General features: G+C 44.3%; 1 protein-coding gene across 2 annotated transcripts; it reads right to left on the bottom strand.

Moving 5' to 3' along the window:
• Positions 1–12,256: 12,256 nt before the first annotated feature.
• On the bottom strand, positions 12,257–19,747 carry LOC140901629 (transmembrane protein 45B). Of its 2 annotated transcripts, none has more exons than XM_073320827.2 (5): positions 19,549–19,747; positions 18,463–18,675; positions 16,151–16,335; positions 15,506–15,651; positions 12,257–12,864 (listed from the first exon to the last, which is right to left on the bottom strand). In XM_073320827.2, exons 1-5 carry the CDS (start codon positions 19,730–19,732, stop codon positions 12,747–12,749), a joined length of 846 nt encoding a protein of 281 aa, XP_073176928.1. In that variant the 5' UTR covers positions 19,733–19,747; the 3' UTR covers positions 12,257–12,746. The 2 variants fall into 2 exon arrangements, with proteins under 2 accessions (XP_073176928.1, XP_078705988.1); XM_078849862.1 differs by having other exon boundaries at positions 12,257–12,812; positions 15,460–15,651; positions 19,549–19,732.
• Between the last annotated feature and the right edge of the window lie 2,878 nt (positions 19,748–22,625).

Below are 22,625 nucleotides of genomic sequence, written 5' to 3'. Positions count from 1 at the left end.
AACCTCAAAAGGTTGGGTTTGTGTTTTACAAAACCCAAGTCAGGACAGATTGGCTCTGGCCTCATTTTCTCCAAGTGGAGTTGATTAAAATAAGTGATTCTGGTTTTGGATCATCTTTACACCTATATGCTCAGATAAAAGCATTATCCTTTATGCCACCAGGGCCTACCTTTCATTCTTACTTAGAACATCTATGTACAATGAGTTATGATGGGTCTCAGTTTAAAAAGTAACACCTAAAAAAGTCCCCATTGACACGGCACAGGAACACCCATATATTTCTCATCACGGACAGAGGTTAATAGTAGGGTATCTTGGAAATCAATACTAGAACTAATTGTATTCTGTGGTCCAGCTGGCATAAATGGTCATAGCTCCCTTGACCCAAATGGAGCTGTGTTAATTTATGCCTGTTGATGATCTAGCCCGGTAGACACATTTATCAGTAACTTGGCATATGGAGTGAATGGGGAGGTTGCAAAAGCTGCTGTGAAATATTTAGGTTGGAGAAGGATTGTGAAGAATGACAAAATGAATTTAAAAACCTTAATGGGCAGCCAGAATGGCAAAATAAAATGTAAAATAGTAAGTGTGAATTAATGGACACAGAAAGGAATGTTTTAAGCCACTCAGAGTAGTTGGTCTGAATGAGATTATCTTGCATGCAGAGGATTGTGGTGTTATTGAAGATGGCCATGTCTGTTAACAACTCTGTGCACTGAGCAATCTATGTATTGCCATAAGTGAACAAGATGCTTTGCAGAGTAATAGGAAGACAACGTCTCCACCTCAAAGAGCTTACATTCCAAATTAGACAGATAATTATAGACAATGGGTCAGGAGTGTGGGGAAGGGGAAAACACCTGGAGAGGGGAGGAGAAAGAGTCACTTTTTTTTGAGAAGACTGTATTTTCATTCTTGCAGGACATGTACACTGTAGGTGTTTGTTTTGCATTTGTGTTTCCCCAAATATAATTAGGGGTCAGAGAGGAAATGGATTGCACCTGAGGGGAGATAAGTGGCAGAAGCGAAGACAAAGAAAGTGACTTTTAGAGAGGGATCTGAAAGCAGAGAGTCCATTAAACACAATGTGTGTCATATGTAAAATTATATGTAAGCTCTTTGGGGGCAGGAACTATGTCTTATTTGTTCATTAACACACTTTGCATAATTTTAGGTACTGTACCTATAATAAATACAACCCTTTCTGGACTCTGAACTCACCATTTTGACAGATAATAGTTTAGAGGCACACCAGTTGGAAAGACAGGTTTTTTTTTTTTTTTTTAAGAAGAATTATGGTTAGCACCGAGGTCAGACACTTTCAAATTACTAAAAACAAATAAACACAGTATCTTTCAACCAGCCCCATTGCACTAACTGTGAAGCCTACTTCATCACATCTCCTGCTTTATCAGCTGTGTAATTTAGATATAGATCCATGGGGAAAATGGACTAAATTCTAAGCAAGTTGTAGTTTAGAAACAAACCCAGATCAGCTGCAAAGAATCAAAAACTTGGCTCATATTTTACAGTGAACTAATCTGCATTCCAATAGACTGGGAATATGGCTTTGATCAGAAGGTATCGTTATCTGAGTTTCCCTTCTCTCTGTTCTGGCAGACTGCAATGCTTTTGAGATTTTGAGGTCACTTGCCTGATAGTCATATAAGACACCTGCATTATCGCCCTAAAGAGCGTTTCATCGTTGCATTGACTGCTGTGTTCAGTCTCCCCGTGTTCTGTTTTTTAGCTCTTCAGCTCCAAACCCTGATCTCTTTTATATGCCTTCTCCCCTATCTCAAATACCCCAGGACCTGTTCACCTAACAGAGATGGGTTCAGCTTATTGCTTACTTCATAACAGGGCACTGGTGCAACAGTCTGTGCAGAGAAATGTGCTTTGTTGCATTTTAAATTAATCAGGGCTTTACAACCTCTTCCCCCAATGGGAAAGATAGGTGCCTGTGTGGGAGGAGAAGCAATAGACGGGACAATATGAACAGCAGTTATTTCTAGAGAGGAGTTTGGACCAATCCCCTAAGATCTGAGCAGCCCTTAACTTCATCTGTGGAAGGGGCCTGAAATACTGACAGTGTCTTGGAACCTGCCCAGCTGTGTTGATAAATACCAGCCTAAGCCACAAAGCCCTTTGGCCAAGCTCTAGAGCTCAAGTGGGCCCATTTAGTCATGAACATTCACAGGGCATTGCAAATCCCTTTCCAATTTGGCGAGGTTCACATCCCCTTTCCCAAGAACAGGGTTTCATTTGCATGGGAGGAGGGGACACGGCTGTTACCCCTGCGAATAGCTGAATGTGCACGTACCCATGACTCTTGGTTCCACAGCGCCTGCTCTCTGCTCAGAAGGATTCCAGTCAGCCCATCGGGGGACGCGGCAATGTGAATTTTTGGTGACCAATCACAGCACTTATAATGAGAACCGCCATGGTAAATAATTCACATACATTCATAAAAATAAAAGCAAACAATCAGAGCCTACTTGTGGATAATTTGCCAAGAGGAGAAAGAGAGCTCCTCAGCTGGTTGACTGCCATGCACACACACCTGGAAGCATCTGCTTTCTGGGTGTTGAGCTGCTGGCTGACCTCGCCCAGTGGTTAGGCTGGTGGAGGGGATCCCTTAGGAAGGAGCGACCTTCAGCTCAGCATAGCCTTCCAACATCCTCCAAAAACCAATCGCTGGAAGATCCTTTTCACTAAAGATCACTAAGTTTAAGAGCCAGACAGTGACTCTTTTGGGGGGTGGGGTGGGGAAAAAGAGGGGTTAACCATGGGAACTCGAAAAGACCTCCTGAGCATCTCTTCATCCCAACAGCATGAAACGTATTCCCAGCTTGTTCCCCCTTGCATCTAGATCACCCTTCCTTCCAGCTCCCTAGACCTTAGAAAACTCAGAAAGCCAGGTTCACACACAGACCATTCAGCATCTCCCCATGGAAGGGAGGAGGAAGGGGAATTTACCTGTGCTGTCTGCACTGCCTGCTTCCTTCCTGCTGCAGAGGTGAGGTGCACCTGTTCCCACTTGCACTCCAGATGTGAGCAGCAGCAGCGGTAAGAAGAAGTGAGATGGAAGTCCCAGATAAGGGGAGGAGTAGAGCAGGGAGGTGACTCTCCATCCGGATGCTCCACCCTAAACATCTTCAAAACAGATCAGAAAAGGTCTGAGTCAACCAGTTTTCACAATGATTGACACCTGTTTGCTGCTGTATTTCCTAAGGAAAGTTAACGTTCTTCTGTCATTTCACCATAAAATTAAAAAACAAACAAACCCAACACTAAATTTTTGTTCTTGTGATAACCTGGCTTACTCAGGTTACATCATATTCAGGTTTTGATGACTGAAGATAGCCTGGTCAGTATTCTGACTAGTCAAGTTTGTTGCAGTTCAAAGGGATGGGAGAACTCAGTAGCCTTACAAGTTGGAAGCTCGCAAAATTTTTCGGGCCTGAATTCTCAGTTACATTAATGCCCCATCACATGGCTTTGACAGTGTGAAGCAGGTGTAACTGCCAGAGGGGTGCAAGGGGGTGGGGGTAGGAGTTAATATAACTGAGAATTCAGGCCATGGGTTTCATAAGTTGAAGCAGAGAACTTGTGAAATCTCCCTCCGTCATAAAACACTCATTCATTTCTATGAAGATTCAATTATAAAGTCCTCTTAGTCTATCTATAAGCACTCACTTCTTTCATCTAACATTCCACCACTAACCCTCCACTGAGCAGCTGCTCAGTATCATCATACCCACATTAAACAAAAGATGACGAGTTAATATAGCTACTTAAACAATTGCAAAGGTCTCATGAGTGTAACATCACAAGTAAATACAAAGTGCTCCTTTAAGCTCCTTTCTGACCCCTCAAAGTCTTTATGGGCTGCATATAGAAAAGGTTGCGAGCTCCTCAGGGCAAGAACCTGGTCTTATTTTCTACTTACAGAGCATCACACCCCTCTATGGTGTTTTAATACAAAGCAGCGTGGTAATATGCTTTTCATGCTTTTGTTTAGGACCAAAAGTAAGATCCAACCAGAGACCAGGAGGCTTACAAACGAGCTGGCTGCTGAAGCGTACTGCATCTGCGTGCCATGTATTAGTACATTTTTCAATGCAATCCAAGTACGGATGGCCAGGGAAGCCTCCCACCCAATGTAAAATACCCAAAGCAATACTTCACTACTAACACTAGGCCATCTCCTACCAATGGCCTAGCCTGTAGCTATCACCTCAGATAGCTTTGGAACGAGAGCAATACGTCTCAGGTTCTGAGGAAGCACCTTTCTCTCCCAAGTGCTGGTTCCATTATTAGTGGTCTGTGTTTACCACAGGTGCCTATTCTCACTGGGGTGCGGGTGGTGGGTTGGTGGTGGCAGACAAAGGTGAGGGTAACATCACAGAAGTTGGTCCAATAGAAGATGTTACCTCACCCACCTTGTCCCTCTAATATCCTGGGTCTCACGTGGCTACAACACCACTGCAAACCACGACGGTGAGGACAGCCCAGGAAGCGATAGCCTCTGTCACTTCACCGCCGCACCAGCGTACAGGGACACTAGCGTGGTCAGCACCCCAGTTGCTAAGCAACACAGCTGGGAGATGGAAAGCATTCACTTCTGCTTTCATGACAGTTGACAGGCACTAGCATCAGCGGAGGCCATCCGGGAATAGTCAAGGAAATCCAGTTGGTGAGGCTGGAAGAGGTGCTGGGAAGGAGAGACTTGGAGCTGTCGAGCTGGGTGGAGAGGACAGCAAACACCGCTGAAGCAACTATCCTACCCAAGAGGAAAGGTGGAAGCGGTGGCAGGTGCCTCTGGCAAACAGCAGCAGTGGAAAGCGGCCTCGCAAAGACTGGAGCTCCACATCTTCCAGTCTCTCTCTACTCCCAGATGTGAGGAAAAGACGTAAGGGGGACAGTTCCGGCCACAATGAATTCTCTGCACAAGGGAGGCCGGCCAGCTCTTTTAGCCTGAACTGGAGAGAAACCCAGCATGGCAGAGTGAGGCAGGTGAAAACAAGGGAGGATTTAACAAGAAGCCTGAAAAAAAAAGAACCCCATCCCTCACCCCTGCATGTGGTTTCACCCAGGCTTAGCCTTTAAGACCCTGAGAGAGAGCTGGCCTGGCATCCCCAGTGCAGAGAAAATACAACAGAGAGACTCGGGTGTGGAGAGGGATCCTCTCTCAGCCCTGCTGTTTGGCACCAGAGGCCTGCCAGTTTTACCTCAGAGGTGCCTCAACCTCCCTCGGGGCCTGAGCACCACAAACAGGGCAGCTGCCCATTACCACCGATCAACGTCGCTATCAGTGACACCGTGCCCGGTGGTGGCAGCGAGACTGCCTGGGGAGAGCTCTATTCCTATCCCCGCCTTACGCTTCTTGAGGGACACTGAGCAAGTCACAGCCTCCCTGGGCCTCAATTCTATAGATAATAATATAACCTAGCTCTTACACGGTGCTTTTCCAGCAGTGATCTCAAAGCATTTTTACAAAGGAAGGTCACGATGAATGGACTCTGATTCCAAGGCCAGAGGGGACCACTCTGATCATCTGGTCTAACCTCCTGTACAACACAGGCCGGAGAACTGCCCCAGAATAATTTCTAGAGCAGAGCTTTTTGGGGAAAAAAACAAAACAACAAAAAAACAAACAACAAACCAATCTTGACTGGAAAATTGCCAGTGATGGAGAATCCCTTATGGCCCTTGATAGGTTGCCCCAGTGCTGAATTGCCCTCACTGTTAAAAAATTTATGCCTTATTTCCAGCCTGAATTTGTCTAGCTTTAACTTCCAGCCAGTAATATACATTTCTCTGCTAAATTGAAGAGCCAGGACTATAACCCAGGTCTCTCCTGAGTCCCGGTCCTGTCTTGCACTTCCTTAGTGCCTTCCAGCTGCCAATCTCATGCCCCTTTAAAAAAAAAATTAATTAAGCCTCAACCTCCCCTCCCTGGAAAGCAGGTTGGACCTAAGCCCATTTCACAGGTGGTAAAATTGAGGTTGAGCCACTATTAGGGAAATGTAAGTGGAAGGCCTAACAGCTGGGAGGAAAGGAGATGCAATAAGCAGCAGCCAGCTGCCAAATTGACACTTTCAGGCTTAAGGGGCTTTTCTCTGCCAAATGTAGAGGGCCAGTGATGAGCAAAACATGCTAGGATAGGTTTCCGTAAAAGGGTGACTCTACAATAGTGTGTTTCAATCAGCTGTAAAGACAGGCAGTGGCCAAGTTTCCACTTTCCTTTGTGGGAAAGGGACCTGACTGAAGGACTTTCCCAGGCTGGGGCAAGGCATAGGAAATAGCTCCATTTTTTAAAAAACAAAAAGGATGTTTTTATAATAAAAACCAAAAAGTGAAGTTCTGACAACAGCTTGGCAACATGAGGTGGACAATACCGCCACTATATTGCGCCTGGAGATATTAATGCACATGTTCCTGGTCCTAGACTGGTCAGTAACAGAACTGGGAATTGAGAAGCCAGAGGCTGAATTCACCACTGGTGTGAGTGGCCGCACGTCCGCTGAAGTTTTATGCCGAGCTCAATTCTCCTCCCCAGCCTACCCTTGTGAGATGACCATACTTGAAGTTAATGAAAAAAAATTGTGATCACGTTTGCCTACTTCACAGGGGAATGGGGAGGCTGATTTAATTAAAGGTTTAATTAAAGGTTAATGAAATGGCTTGAGTTCGGGAGATGGAAGGATGCTAGGGAAGTGTGAATTATTATTGCTCACACAGGCCTGTCAAACAGGCAATATAATTGGTGAAACAAGTGGTATAAGTGTGGGCAGGACTTGTTCAGCTTCCTACACTTTGATTTCAATCTTGCATAAAAGAGGCAGTGAAGGCAGGTGGTGGTGGATCCTATCTTTAGTTGAGGACATGAAATGAGTCCTGCATGGACTTTCTGTAGTAATATTAGACTTGTTGCAGTATTGTCTTCAGGTGGAGCAACAACAGGTTTCCAACTTAATTGCCTTTTGTTTTTGGTTAATACTGTTAAGATTAAGAAAGTGAGTCAGACTTAATGTTACTGATATTATCTTAAGATGATCAACAACATCCTCCTACCCGATATTATCAGATTACTCATGTCCGCAACAGGCACCTGTGGTAGCAACACCAGCCACTGCTCTGGAATGTGATCTTACAGCAACTCCAAAGTACGTCTACAAGAGTCTAAAGTGGGGAGCGGGGAAAGGATATTATCACATGTATTAAAGTCTGTGTCTGCCTTCTCTGGAAGGATAAATTAGCTACATAGATGTTCCCATCAGAGAAGGAAATCAGGCCATGTATACACTACAAAATTATGCCAACTTAACTTATGTTGGCATACAGCTACCGCTGTTATTAAATCACTTGTGCATGAGCACACTTGGCTCCTTGTGTCGACCATGCGTGTCCTCACCAGGAGCTCTTGTATCGATTGTATTGTCAGCGTGGGGGCATACGGGGGCAGCTCCTGAAAGCCAGTAACAGTCAATGTAAACAACACAGTGTTTACACTGATACTGCATCAACCTAATAACTTTGATTGTGACTCTAAGCCACTTGGGAAGGTGGGGTCACTAAATCAGCGTAGAGAGGCACTTATGTCAGCAGGAGCCAGATTTAAATGAAGACACTTCCACAGCTAGTTCGACACAAGGCAGCTCATGTCAACTTAACCGTGCAGTGTAGACCAGGCCTCAGAAATAAGAAAGCAGACAAAATGTGGCTAATGTGGGTTTGTGTCTTAGTATATTTTAAATCAACCGTAAACAAATAGTTGAGCATAAGATTTCGAAGTAAGTGGCTGATGTTAGCATTTAAACTGTGCAAACCAGTTAGTTCACTATTTACTTTAGTCATGTTTTGGGAATGGTATAAACAATGCAGGCTGGATAAAGTTGTTTTGATTTGCACTGTATTAGTTCCTTTCTGCAATAGCAGACCTGTGGCAGGGGAAACACCTGTAGGAATGCCTCCCCTTAGCTTTTGACCAATATCAGCTTCTGAGGTCCTGGATGTGATTAGGGAGATTAAGGTTCTGGATTGCGATTTGGATCCATGTTTTGGAGAGGTTTATCATTGAGAGACTGACCATCAAACATTGCCTTATCAAAGGGGAGATTAACAGCATGAACAATCAGACTCATGCTCCAGGAAACATCTCTTAATGTGGACAGTTTTACTAGGGATCTCCTTGTCTTTAATCTTACCTTTTTTGGAGAAGACGGAGAAGGCTGTAGTGATGTCAGGTCTGCTTCATTTGGAGTCCTCAGATTTCCTTGATCCTCTACAGTCCAGAATTGGACCCATATGTGGTACAGTCCAGAATTGGACCTGCACTAGTCAGCGGTTGATTATCTTCTGACAGAGATCAAAATATCTGTGCTGGTTTCTTCAGGCCCATTAGCTGCCTTTCACAATGACAACATGTCTTCAGGGGCAAGTGGAGTCTCTCTGCAGGATAGGCTAGATGGAGTCCAGTGAGTGGTGTTGTTTTTTCCTAAAACTTCCCATCAAGAGGAAAGTGCTACACCCCTCCCCCCATTTCCAGTTTATACTAAGACTAGGGAAAATTGTGAGACAGATGGTTCGGGCTTGAGTGCTATTGTGATTGCTGCCAACTTGGCCAAAACACCAGGGACTGAACCAGAGGTAAAAACATGAGCTGCTACAACTTGAATAAAGAGCTAAGCCTCTCCCTTTCTGTAGACTGGGCAGAGTGGGATCTGTAACACATGCTTACCAGTGAGATACACTATTGTATGCTAGGACATTCATCTCTACATCTCCAGGTCATTGGATTCATGCAATGTGGTGTCACTCAGCTTTGTCAATAATTATGTAGAGGATGGAGCTTGGAAGAAAGTGATCTGTTAGGAGGCTCAGTCCAGAGAAGACAAAGTTAATTTCAGCAGGCATGGAAATAACAGTAAAAAAAAAAAAAAAGAAAGAGAGAGAGGAAATATTAGCCCCTTTAACTGAGATGGGGTTGGGGCAGGGAGCTCATCTTTTTTTAAAAAAACCCTATTGGTTGCATTTTGCGACCACAGGGGTCTGGCTGAATCAGTTAGCTGCTTCTGGATGTCCAGAGAAGCGGGTAGGGAAAAAGAAAAGCACCTTTGGCCATTGTTTTGGCTTTTTGTGCCGAGCAGAACTCGAGAGGGTCTTTTCAATATACTAGATTATTTCAAAGTGGGCCCATAGTTGAAATAAAATTTTCCACTCTCCTCGGAAAGTTAGAAGTCCCTTTTGAGATGCTGTCTAACAGGCAGTAGATGGGATTGCATATTTTCTTTCTCCCATTGCTAATTCCTCCCTCCCACTCTCCCAGTCACTAGATGTGATGATACTTTGGAAGAAACATGCTTCACAGAGAGAAAACAAGTTAGCAAGCATTATACTGATGAATCTTAAGACATTTTTAGAACTGGGGAGTCAATGAGGCAGAAGAGAAGTTATTCCAGATGGTAGGAACAGCAGAGGAAAAAGAAGCACTTTGCTACAAATGTGACCAGATTGCGATAAAGGATAGAAAAAGATGCTGGATGAGAACAGGGAGTGACAGAAAAAGCAATTTATTTGATCGACAGCAGCATGTATGGCCCTGAAGAACTGTAAAAAGACCACTCTCACTTTTTAAGGAGCTCTCACAAAGAGCAGAGTAAATCCAATGAATGTTTCAAAAATCAAGATCAATTTTGATCTTGATCCTATCTTATGAAAATAGAATTCAATCATTTCTTTTGGGAGAGGAGAGATGCAAGGTGATCATCATCTAAATTCTTGAGACATTAGTGCACTATACACCACCATCTTCTCTTCCAACCTCTGCTGCCACCACGTGGTCATTTAATTTTTAAATAAGCAGAAACATTCTGCAGTGTCACCTCAGTTCTACATATTATTCAATTAAGCTTATTTTCACCCCTTTGCAATTTAGGTAATTCATCTTGTCCCCATTTGGATATTGGCTTGCTTATGATTAGAGAAGAAACAAAATTCTGAAAGATGCTCACAGCAAGTTTTGTATCATTGTAAGGGGGAACGAATGATGTAGCTCATTTAGGTAAAACATTCCAGACACATTACTGCAGGGGGAAATGGTTTCTACAAAATGTCTATTGTATAAAATAGTTCAAATCCTTGCAGCTTACAGTTAAGGCTCTTGTCAACTCGATTAATTGGGAGAAGATGCTGTTTCTTGATTCTTTACACATCAATTCATTCATGCTTCTCCTAGTATTCAAGAATGCAAAATAAAGCTGTTCAGTGGAAAGAAGAAAAAAAAATGAGAGAGTAGTAAAGCTAGCATTCAGGTAAAGGTATGCGGTTAGTTTTTGCAACTTTGTTAATTAGCAATAAGGTTTCGATTCTAGACTCTTTAGACAGCATTCAAGTCTTCTCACCATGCACACACAAGCTCAATAGGACATTAACATGCAAGCCATGCCTCCCCTGGGTGCATAAACATACATCCACAGATAGATATAATTTGAGCCTATTGTAAAATAAATAGGTGGTTCCGTTAAGCCAGGACAAAAACAAAATCAATTTTCATTCTACTCCTAACAGTTATTAAAACACACTGTAGTCTGTGACGGCAGAGCATCATTCATATCCAAGGGATATAAGGATTTGAACTTTGGATGTTTGCAACACAAATATTTTTTAAAATTCTCCCTCAGCCTCCCCACAACCAGTGTCAGACCATTTCTATCTGAACTAGGGAGCGGCATTTCCAGCGTCCCTCTGGATCTAATTATCTGGCAAAGGCAAGTTGAAGAAAGCATAGAGCTTGGTCAGCAAGTTCTCTTAATGCCCTTCGCAGACGTTTCTCTTTGTTGTGTCAGAAGGGACCAGACACATAGCAGCTGCTGGTATAGGCAACAACTGAAAGTTCATTACAGTATCCTACTCACAGGGAAAATGACTTTCTGCCTATCCCTATGGCAGCCCAGAAACGGACTCCTCGTTCTTTCAGACCTAGAGGGAGGCACACAGGTTGGTGACAGAAAAGTCAAATTATAAGAGAGACAAATGCCCCAATAATAAAATAATGTAAGCCTCAGGGCCTGAAGATTCAGAGGGATGAAACTCTGCTCCCTCTAGAGAAGGGGAAAAACTATCATTATTTACATTAATTATAATGTTGCTTACCCATAATTCCACCTGAGTTTTGTTTCTGTGGTTGGAACTTAAGTTTTGATTTTATATATAAAAGGTTATTGTTGTATTCATTAAAGGACACAAGCATTGTGCAGTATATGCCTCGGCAGGAGCAGGTGAGCCTGACCTTATGGGTAGTGAACTTGGGTTTTGGCAACAAAACTCAAGTTCAACAAGGAAGTGGGGGCAGAACCCTTTTCCTGGAGACTAGAATCACTATCCCAGCAAGCAGGGACTCTGTCCAAGGCTCTGGTTTTACTCGGAGTTCCCCACCTGGAGATTCTGTGACCTGTAAATTTGCTGAACTAGGTCAGAGCCGACCAACAGCATCACAGAGCTGATTTCCCAGCAATGCCTGAACAGACTCACAGGGACTCACTGCTCAGCAACCCAGCAGACAGCTGCAGAGCAGATTTCACAGCACCCCCACCCACCAGGCTGGCACAAGCAGAGCAGATATTATGGAACTGGACCAGATAGCTCCATATCTGCAGTGGGACCTGGCTCAGCAGCTCTTTCAGAGGAGTATATGGCACCTAAAAAAAAACAAAAAAAAAAAACCCCAAACACACAACCCTCCCCTCCCCCCCAATCAATCATTGCTTGAGATCAGGAATGGGATTTAAGAAGCAGGAGAAAGAGGAACATGTCCCAGAAGCAACATTCATTGGGCAGGACAGCTAGACTCTAAATCAGCCTGTGCAGCACTGGAATGGGACACACATATTTGTCCTATCCAACCTTCAGGAGTATGGTTTACATCTGTCAAAAACCTGAAGTTGTGTTCAGATTACCTCAGACTCTGGGATATCCATTAGGGACCTTGTTCCAATCTACTTTACCTGGGAGGCTTTTCATACTCTGGTGATAGGCAGCAGTACAAAACCTGAAGACAGACAGGCCAAAGAGTAAGAAGGTAATGTTTAGTACCTTCTGTGCAATACTCAGCTTATAAACTGATGAATTACGGACACCTGGTCAAGTAGGATTTTTATTTCTTATCATTTCAGTCTTTGTAAGGCTTGCCTCAAAAATATAAAAAAAGACTTAAGCTGATAGACGTAGTACAAAATTTCAATAGCGTACAATTGAACAATGACAGTGCACATTCTTTGGCATAGGCCTGTGCTCTTCCTGCTTGGGGTGACCCTTCCGAATCCTTTACTCCACAAGGAGTCACTGGAGTTATTGAAGCCCAGTCTGGAGGTTTCTCCAACTTCGATTATCACAGGTCAGCCCTCCATTCACTCTGAAAATGTACCTGGGAGGTTCTGGTCCATCACTATGGCGGCAGCATAGACCCGAGATCCCATAAGCCAAACTGTCCTGACATTTGAATTTCTGCATTTGATTTTGCCATTAAAGAAATCGCTCAGAAGTAGGATATTTCAGATCCAAAGGGCTTCAGGGAATTTACAGGAGAGCAGAGATCACATCTTGAGTCTGTCCATACTGTTCAGCAGTAAAATTGCAGGATTTTCCTTCTTGATATTCCAATATAAATATTACTCGGATTAAAAAAAATTGATTCTCATAATCTTTAGGAAATAAAAGATATCAGCCAAGGTGCACCGTCATTCCTCATCCGATCCATTTAAGAGGGCAACATGGGAGCTTTTGTCTCTTTTCTGCTTCCGAACCTCAAGTCCAATATCTATTTCTCCATTGTTTCTCTTACATCTTTGAATGCAGCTGTAACACACAAACAATAATAGTCATGGTTACGGAAACCGCCACCCACCAGTGCTGCTTTGCATGCCACTAATATTAGGGTGGCAGGATTATATACATGGGTAAGAATTTGCTTGCATGGGTTGCAGTGATTTGTGTTATTCTGTGATGTTGAATGATTTCTCTGCTCTCCCCTGCATCAGGTTTTTCACGTGCTGTGACCCACGAACCAGGTGCTGAGGAGGAATGAAGGCGAAGCCTGGCTGAGCTGCATGAACACCGGTAAGCAGCAACGCCCCCGCCTTCCCGAATCAATTCCCTGTCAAAAGGGACCCCACCAGCCAGAATAGACTTTCTGGCACTGAGCCTCACGACTTCTGGAAAGACCCCAGCCTCATGTGCGATGAACTATGATATTAGGCACAATATAGGGAGATGGGGGCTGTATAGGGTGTGTCGCCTCTCTGCAAGAAGCACCTTACCCTGTGTCCGGGAGGAAGAGATCCCTCCCCATCTGTCCTGGAATGACACCCTCACCACATGCTGAAAAGGCAGATTTCACCTCTTACCCCAGCAAGCCCCTTGTTTGATACTCCTGGAGAGTGCCCTCAAAAGGAAGACCCCACTATACACACACACACAGTGCTCTAGGCATTATTTTGGGTTGTTCTGTGGCCTGTGTTATACAGAGGAGCGGACCAGATGATCACAATGGTCCACTCTTGTCTTGAAATTGATCAGTCTCCTAATGCCAACTATCTAGTGCTGCAGAGGGATTACAGGCATTGCATGGGGCTGGAATAGCAGGCCTGGTAATTCTGTAGCAGCTCCTCGGGCCATTCCCTGCAGAGGGATTGGCACGTGCCTATCGCTAACTTGTACAGAGAGAGCGACATCTGGATGGCAGTGCTTGTGATGCCAGAGGCTGATGGCTTCAGGGAACTGATCCATACCAGGCAGAGACAAGGCTGCCTCGTGCTAAGGGCAGGTGGCGGCAAGGTGACACACAGCCCTGGATACCCCTGGCGAGCATCACACTTGCACGTTCCAAACACTGCATTTAATGTAGCTACTGCAGGGCTGGCTGTGCAAGGGCAAGATGCTCAGACAAAATGGGCTTGTCCAGCATGCCTGTATTAGCTTGGTGCAGCCATTAGCGGGATACGATATTCCATACGTAAGTACAGATGGGATATGGTCACCTCAGCTGTGATACAGTGAAATGTTTCTCTGTGTGTATGGGGAGACATGGGAGGAAGAATGCTCCTGGGTTTCAGCACAGGGCTGGAAGTCAAGAGACCATGTTCTATTACAGAGCTCAGCCACAAATGTTGAGTGTGACAGCAGACACGTCATTAAGGGGTAAGTTTTCAGAAAGATGTTCCTCCTGTTGTAGGCACAAATTGTACTCACAGTGGTGTAAACGACCGCTTTTGTGCTCCTGGTATTGAGCCCAAATCGGAGTGTTCCAGATCTCTAAGTATTTGAGTGCAGGCAAAATCTGAGGGTTAGATAGTTCACATGGGCATATTTTAAAAGGTATTTAGAGGCCTATGGATGCTAATAGGCATCCAATGGGATTTTCAAAGACACTTAGACACCTGTCTGCATCTTTAGGCACCAATATATACCTTTACAAATCTGGCCCCAAACCTATTTTGTAGGCATAAAAATATATCTGCATATAGCAGCTGTAAAAAGGGAAGCCAGGTCTCAGCTAGGTTGAAAAATATACATATCCCTTAATCTCTTGTGGCTGTTTCTCAGTGTTGCCAACTCTCATGATTTTATCACAGGTCTTGTGATAATTCATGTTTTTCTTTAAGCCCCAGCTGCTGGAGTGAATATATGAGATTCCCATCTTTAAAAAAAAAAAAAAAGTTTCTAGCCTGTGACACTTTGGACAACTCATGTTTCTCTGTGCACGAGTTCCCCCCCGTAAAATGGAGATGAAAGTACTTCCCTATCTCACCGAAGCGTTGTCTGGATAAAGACAGACTGTGCGGCGCTCAGGTATTATAGTGCTGGGGCCATACAAAGACCTAAGACAGACGGATAGCCCTCCTGATTGCATGGAAAGCTGACCCTGTTGTACCAGGAAAGCTCAGAGACCAGGAAGCCTTAAAAAGAACCCCAACTTTATTTAACTTTTGAAATAATGAGATTTTTAAAGCTAAATTATGATTTTCTCAAGGCTAAGTCCTTTTTATATTTTTTAATATTTAGGGTTGGCATTATTTTGCTCTGCCTTCTAGACAAAGGTGCTGTGAATCTAGATGTCATTGCCATTTTAAAGTGCTTTGAAATCCTTAGAATGAAATCGACATCGCAATGCCAAGTGCTACATATTCCCAACAATAATTTGACAGTTGTTTCTTCTATACATTTTTTTAAAAATTAAACCTTCACTTTCAATTGCCAGCCAGCACCCAGTGCAAAGAAATAAAAATGGTTAAGACTTCAAGAAGCAACTTTAGAGGCTTGCTGACATTGCTTTGAATCTGTGCATCTGGCAAGTGAAGGATACGCCTCTCGGCGTGCCCTGAAATTTAAAGACGTTTGATGCCACTAAGACTTTGTATTGCAGGTCATGATATGAGCCATTATACATCATGCTCCAATTGTTTCCCCTTCTTCCCCTGCCCTCCCACCACTAACATACCAGTAAGTGAGAGCGTAGTTGGCAATCATAATGAGAATAGCAGCCGCGTAGTGCCAGAAGAAGCACATGGTGACAAACATGATGTTGTCATGGTCATCCTCATTCCAGGCTGGGCCTCCCCGTGGTGGGAACAACACAAATCCAATCTGGTTAGAATAAAATGATTTGTTAGCTTTGAGGGGGAAAAAAAATAGGTGGATGCCTAACCCTCCAACCTCTAATATCACTTTACTTCACCCTCATTATTACAATGCTTCACTCACTAATGGCGTGATCTGACCCCCACTCATGCACAATGCTGGACTTGTGGCTCAAGCTCTGACTGAGGCTCAGCAGACCTGACTTCAAGTCCCATCTTTGCCACAAACTTGCTATGTGACCTTGGGTAACTCACTTAAAATCTTTGTTCCTCAGTTTCCCCATCTGCAAAGTCTGCAAAACGTAAAGGACCTGGGGCTAGTAGGTTTTCAGGACAATTGTTCATAGATGGGTTTTGGAGCACTTACCAAGTAAACCCTGAAAGATAATCCTTCAGTGACAACTGATTTGAATGTACAGTGATGTACATCCCTCCCCCACACCACATTTCCCCACCCCCAATGCCTAGTCTTAGAACAAATCTGAAGGTGTTGAACCAGAACTGACCTGCCAGAACCAGGTTCCCTGCAGGATGGTGAGGCTAGCCCTGAAGAGCTCCAAGACAATGTTGTCGCGGAGGAAGACTTCCAGCAGGATGCTGAAGGCCCCACCGAACACGGCAATGAGCAGCAGGGAGTGGATGTGCTTATCTAGCATGGGGCGGTGAAGGACGTGATAATAAAAGAGAAAACCTGTTGAAATTCATACCAAATTCAGAGTGGCATCATTAGTAAGGAACATATAGATTTTGTATTGCAGTTTTCATCAAAAAAATAAATAAAAATCTCGAAGCGGCTGGCAAAAGGAGGCGATCACCATTCCATTATCTCCATTTTACAGATGGGGAAACTGAAGCACATGGAAGCGAAGCAATTTGCCCAAGGTCACCCCGGAGAGCAGTGGCAGACTGGAAATCAAACCCAGGTCCCCATCCTGTGATAGTTGCTGGTTCACACATCACCAGCAAAACTAATAGGTTTCAGCTGCAGATCTCTGCAGAAAGCCCGCTGTTCCCCTGCTCCCACTGCACACATGCATGCACACACTCGTGAGTTTATGGCACTGGCAGGCAGAAAGAAATCTTGGCATATTAACTGAGCCAAGCTGCCATGGAACCTCATCAGGCCAGCTTTCCCCAATTATAGCCTGTATGTCAAGGCAACAAGAAGTTGTCTCAAAGCCTTTGAGCTGAGCGTACGGACGACTGAAGCAAAGGAAAAGAGAATGGCACAGCAATCCCTGTTTGAAGGTGCTAGGTCAACTCCCATCACCACCAGCAGTCCGTCCCCTCACTACTGAGTTTTTGCTCTCTATTGTACTTCATTAGTTTAACCCTCACTATTTCCTCCAGGAGTTTGCAAATGGAGATTAGCATGGACAGTGTCCTTTTAAATCCTAAGCCTTTGCAAATGATCATTTCAGTGTCTGAATATCCATGTCAAAAGTCATTGATATCTATTCTCCCTCCCCGCCACACACACACTCTCTCTGTTCTGCATTCTTTAAAGTCATGGGAACAGGAGGAGGAAAAGAATCTCGAGATGTTCCTAGACACAGTGGATTCACTACCAACAGGAGCTCCATTCGCACATGGCCATTGGCTTGCTTTGTTCAAGTCAAGTGAAGCCTGAAATCCTGGTTCAAGATGTGTTGACTTGAAGCCAGTGCATAGGCCACTTGGATTGGACAGGTGAGACGAAAGCAGGCAAGACCAACGCTGCCTACAGTGGAAGTATTTGCTCTCTGGGGGTACACATGACACAAGGACAAAACTCTATAGATGTGAGGCAAGAGTAGCATCTACCAGCTGTTTGTGGTAACAAGGGAACTCAGCCTGCTGCTTCATACCACAAAACCATCGTCATCTGAGGAATCCATGCCAGCCTATGGCAAGTATTGTATGGTTTTAAAGCCTGTTAGTAATCATGAGGCAGTTGCTATTGAAATAATGGCAGGATCTTTAGCTTTATCGGTGTCAGTTACATTATACTCCCTTATCTCTACACAAAGAGCTCACCTGCCTGATATTCATTGCTGGGCATCAGAAAGGCCCTCGCTCTAGTGACAGTGCAAGAAGTGACTGGCCCACTTCTTGTTGTGATAATAGTGTGACACATCCTGATCCCAGCTCTAAAGCCATGCCCTGACCAGCGCTTCCAGATTCTGGCCACTTAATTTCAGTCTTCAACTCTATCTACTTCCATATGACGTGAATTCAGCTAGGAAACCTGAAATCTCCTGTGGTCTTCAAACCGCCTCATAGTCAGAGACACAAAGAAATCCCTTTCACTGCAGAAAAAAGTTCTGGTACAATAAAGCCAGATTGAGGTCTCCTCTGATTTAGACGTGGTGGCTGCCCTTCACATCTCACTAGAGGTGGACGTTAAGTAACACCCCATGCCCCAATTCATCCCAACTTTGCTGAAGTTCAGAAGTTGGCAAGATCCAGTGTCTCTCAGCAACTCACCATTAATTATTCTTTCATGATACTTCCTGTGTTTTGTATCTATGAGATCCCCAAACTTTCTTCCTGAACCCAGCTGCTTCCAGCAACATCTGGAGATGTTTCCAGCCATTTCAGAATCCAATTAACAGAGTTTATTTCAGTGATATTTTGTGTAGTTTCTCCAGACTCTTAACTGTTTTTCCTCAGCACATTAGCAGGTTTTACAATCTAGTTATCCTCCTAGCGGTAGACATTCAAAGCTGTCTAGTGCATCTATGTCCCCAACTCCCATTAGGTTCAGTAGGTATCTGTCAAAATCCTCTGAGCAGCTTTGGGAATCTCAGCCCTAGCTGTTTGCCATCAGGCTACTAACCTTCAACAAACACAGCCACCGACAGCATAAGACGATCCAGTCCAAGGGGCACCTTGAGCGGGGAGTAAGTGAGCACATCCACCACACCTGAGAGTCCATAGAACAGGTACATGGTCGTGTGCTGCCAGTTCATCAACTTCACCCAGCTGCGTTCCTCGCCACTGTAGAGATACAAGTGGGGGCCATCGGGAACAAACTGCTCAGCCAGCATTCCTGGACAGAGACAAATACAGGGTTACATGTCCTTCCTTTTAAGGGAGGAAATTAAAAAAAAGAGGGAAATCCAAAACCAAGAAAAGGAAATACCTTTTTCATACAATCTGTGATTAGACTGTGGAACTCACTGCCACAGGAAATCACTAAGAACAGGAATGTAACAAGATGCAAAAAGGGAATGGATATTTATATGGATATCAAGTTATCATAATTAGTGAAAACAACATTTTTGGAAGGGAGATTAAAGCTTGTGCTTTACAGCTTAAGCCAATCTCTGTTAGAGACCAAGGTGAGACCTATCTTGGGGACATATTATTACAGATCTGGCTACTGCAGAGTTCTTGCACTATTCTCTGGCTCATCTGGTTCTGACTACTGTTAGAGACAGACACTAGACAAGATGTACCCGTGGTCTGATCCAGTCTGGCAATGTCTATGAGGAACAGATTTGAAGACAGAACATTCTCCAGGCTGGAGAGAATGAAAAAGGCCCAGTAGAGTTTCTCTCTGTTTGCCAGAAGCTGGGAATGGCCAACAGGGGATGGATCACTTGATGATTACCAGCTCTGTTCATTTCCTCTGGGGCACCTGGCATTGGCCACTGTCAGAAGGCAGGATACTGGGCTAGATGGACCTTTGGTGTGACCCAGTATGGCCGTGTTTATGTTCTTATGCTTCACATCACCCATTGGAGACACTTGGTAGTGTGCAGTTCATTGGGCCTTGTTTATATATTGTACACGTAGGATCAAATTTACCCTTACTTTTATGAAATTAAGGGGCTGAAGGGTGGGTGAAAAAGTCAGACAATAATTGTAGCATGGTGAATTGTCTTGGGTGGTCGGGGATGCACTGTGTTCTAATCCTTACCTATCAGGGCAAAGATGATTTTGACCACTCCTTCAATGACATCCAGGCGTTGGAAACAGTGGTTTCTATGGGACTTTTTATTCACCTTCTCGCTGAAGTACCTCAGGGGGTATTTCACAGACCACCAGATGCCAAAGAGCAGGAAGAAACTGCCTGGGAGAGCATGACCTTTGAAATTTGCCATCACGATTCACCTGCTGGTGCTAAAAGACAAGGAAATAAAAGAAAAGGCGTACTTGTGGCACCTTAGAGATTAACAAATTTATTTGAGCATAAGCTTTCATGAGCTACAGCTCACTTCATCGGATGGATAAAAAAAAAAGACCATTGAGAGAAGGGCTTTTACAATCTCCCTAACAATGCAAATAAGCCTTGTCCATGGGACATGACCACAGCTAGCTCAGGAAGAGAGCTCTGTTTTCACATCTATTTCAAGATCATTTTACAACCCAAATATTTGCTTTTCACATTGTCATTTTAAGAGGCAGTGGCATAGCAGATACATTACGCAGATTCCCCATCGTCCAAGCGCAGTCACTAACTGGTAACCCCATGCCCTGCCAGCAGTGCCCCTACCAGAGAAGAGAAGAGTGCCTCCCTCTGGCTGAGCTACCAGGACTAGGCTAATCTTTACTCAGATACTGATCACACACACTGTATATCATGATCAGTGATGCAGAGCCATTTGTAGAGGGATTTTGGCCCCTGTGACTCTGGACCCAAGAGGAAAAGAATCCTCTTTGAAACTGACCAATATCCCTTCAGAGGAAGCATTAAAAACAAAACAAAACAGAGTTAGAGTTAGAATGGACCTTCCATACATGTAGCATGGGCAGAGATTAGCATGAAACTATCTAGAGGCTCCACCAGGGTATATTGGACCGGTGAGCTCTGAATAGCTGTGGACTGCAAAGTACTGTACAGGTCCAGATGAGCTTCTGAGCTTTGTGGTGTACATGCACCTGTGCGGGTGATGGAGCAAGTGCATCACTGCAAGAGGAAAAAGCATGCAAGAAGTTGAAACAAGCCATCTTGTTGGTAGCCCTGGGAATCCACAGCACATCCAAACTGCCTGGCAGGCAATGCAGTCTTGATGTCACTCCTCACTGTATTGTGTCTTAAGGACAAGAGAAGCATCTCACCATTTCGCTAGTCTGTGTTTGAACTTGAAATAGTTCTTGAAGCCTATTTTGAAGGATGGCTTGCGGGCAAGGATGAAGCTCTAGGATGGAGCTGCCAAATTAGTAGGGTACTGTGGCAGATTTGCAAAAGCTTCAAAGGGGAAACACACAGGGGTAAGAAAAGAATGACAATGCATTCACTGGCATTAAACCCTTCCAGACAACAATTCATCCAAACCCATTGCCTCTGATCCAGTTTGTGGCTTTTGCAAATAACCAAATAAGAACAGAGCAGGCAGGGCTGCTACACAAAAGACCTATTCAGAGTAGAAACACAGGGTCACTTTTGTGGTGCAAGCTCTTCCCAACACTGGCAAGAAAATAAATCTAAATACAGAAGCCACCGGTTCACTGTGCAATATGAGCCAGTGAAGGAGGCCATTACAAACATTATTTGTTTAAGACCAAACGCTGATGATTTTCATGGTGTGTGAAGAACTACCGTCCCTGGATGCTGTACAGAGATTTTTAATTTAAAGAAATAATCTGTTTCTCAAAGCTCAAATCTTCAACAAGAGAAGTCAGCTGGGTGCCAGCTACCATTGCTTCCTCTGGGCCATAGCATATTTTACATGGCTCTGGATATTCAGCTTCTACGCGCTCATGTGCTGCACACTCCCCTATGGTTCTTCGTATAGCTCCAGGCAATTACTGCTTGACTGAAATGCTACACTCTCTGTGGGTGAAAAGTGCTATATAAGAATTGGGTATTAATATACTGTACCCACAGCCCAGTGTGCATGTGGCTGGACTTGGACAGTGAAGAAAGCTCAGATATCAGTGAATGGACTCTCCCTGGTTCTGCACAACTTCACTAACTTACATTTCTATGGTATGTTTTATGGTAAAGATGCCCCAAGTGCTTCACAAAAAGATAAGCCTGTACCCTTGCAGGTAGATTACTTTGCCTACCAGAGAAGTGTAGCCACCTCAGGGGAAGAATAGGCCAACTTTAACAGTGCAAGGCAACAGTGAATAGTTTGGGGAAGGAACTGCAGCAGTCATAACCATTTGACATATGACTGCCATTGGGCTCTCTCCTGGCTATGAGGAGGTCTTTCCAAAGTGGGTTTGTGTTGTTAATTGCTTCTTCTTTCTAATCCACCCATCACTATATTTCCCCTTTCTCCTTCCCTTGACATAGGTCAATTACAAGAGCAAGACATCACAGGTTTTGCATCAATGCTTGACAGGGTATGTATCCTATGTATTTCAGGCAGAGCAAAGGCTGATCAGAAGGAGTGACACAGACCTAGCTAGGAGGGTGGGAGAAGGAGGGAACATTGAGGAATGATTCACTGCGTGGGTGGCTGACCGACAGGCAGGGCTAGCCCTGTGCTGCATGAATGACCTTACACCTACTCTGGAAGTGGTGAGCCATTTCTGGAACGGTTGCAATGGAGCAGTCCACCAGCAATCTAAACAGAGACCTGAGCTCATGTCTTCAGTGTTCCATGCTTTATGTTGGCTGCTGATCCAATTTCAGGTCCATTTCAAGCTTTTGCCCTTATCTATGGGGCTTTAAATTGGCTAGAAAAATGTGGCTGTGTCAGGGACTGTCTCTGTCTAGTCACACCCCACCATGGCCACTTAGTTCAATGCAATAGTACGGCTGATGGCGCCTGGGCTCCAATTAACTTTCTCAGCAAAGGCCCCCAAAAACTGTTGAAATTGCGGACACCAGAGAGCAAGCTGAGCCTGAATCTTACATCCTTCAAGGTACATTGCAAGACTCATCAGTTTCCTTGGGTCTTCTAACGTACAAGCTGCAGATTGACTGCAATGATTTACTTCTGGAAGTAACCACCTAGGACTTCTGTTAAGGAAATGACTCTAAACAGAAGGGACAGAGCAGGTCTTTACATGGAAGGAACAGATGTTACACAATGGCAGACA

This window comes from Lepidochelys kempii, chromosome 22 (genome assembly GCF_965140285.1).
Source record: "Lepidochelys kempii isolate rLepKem1 chromosome 22, rLepKem1.hap1, whole genome shotgun sequence".
NCBI classification, from domain to species: Eukaryota; Metazoa; Chordata; order Testudines; family Cheloniidae; genus Lepidochelys; species Lepidochelys kempii.
This window is presented reverse-complemented; position numbering and strand designations above follow the sequence as displayed.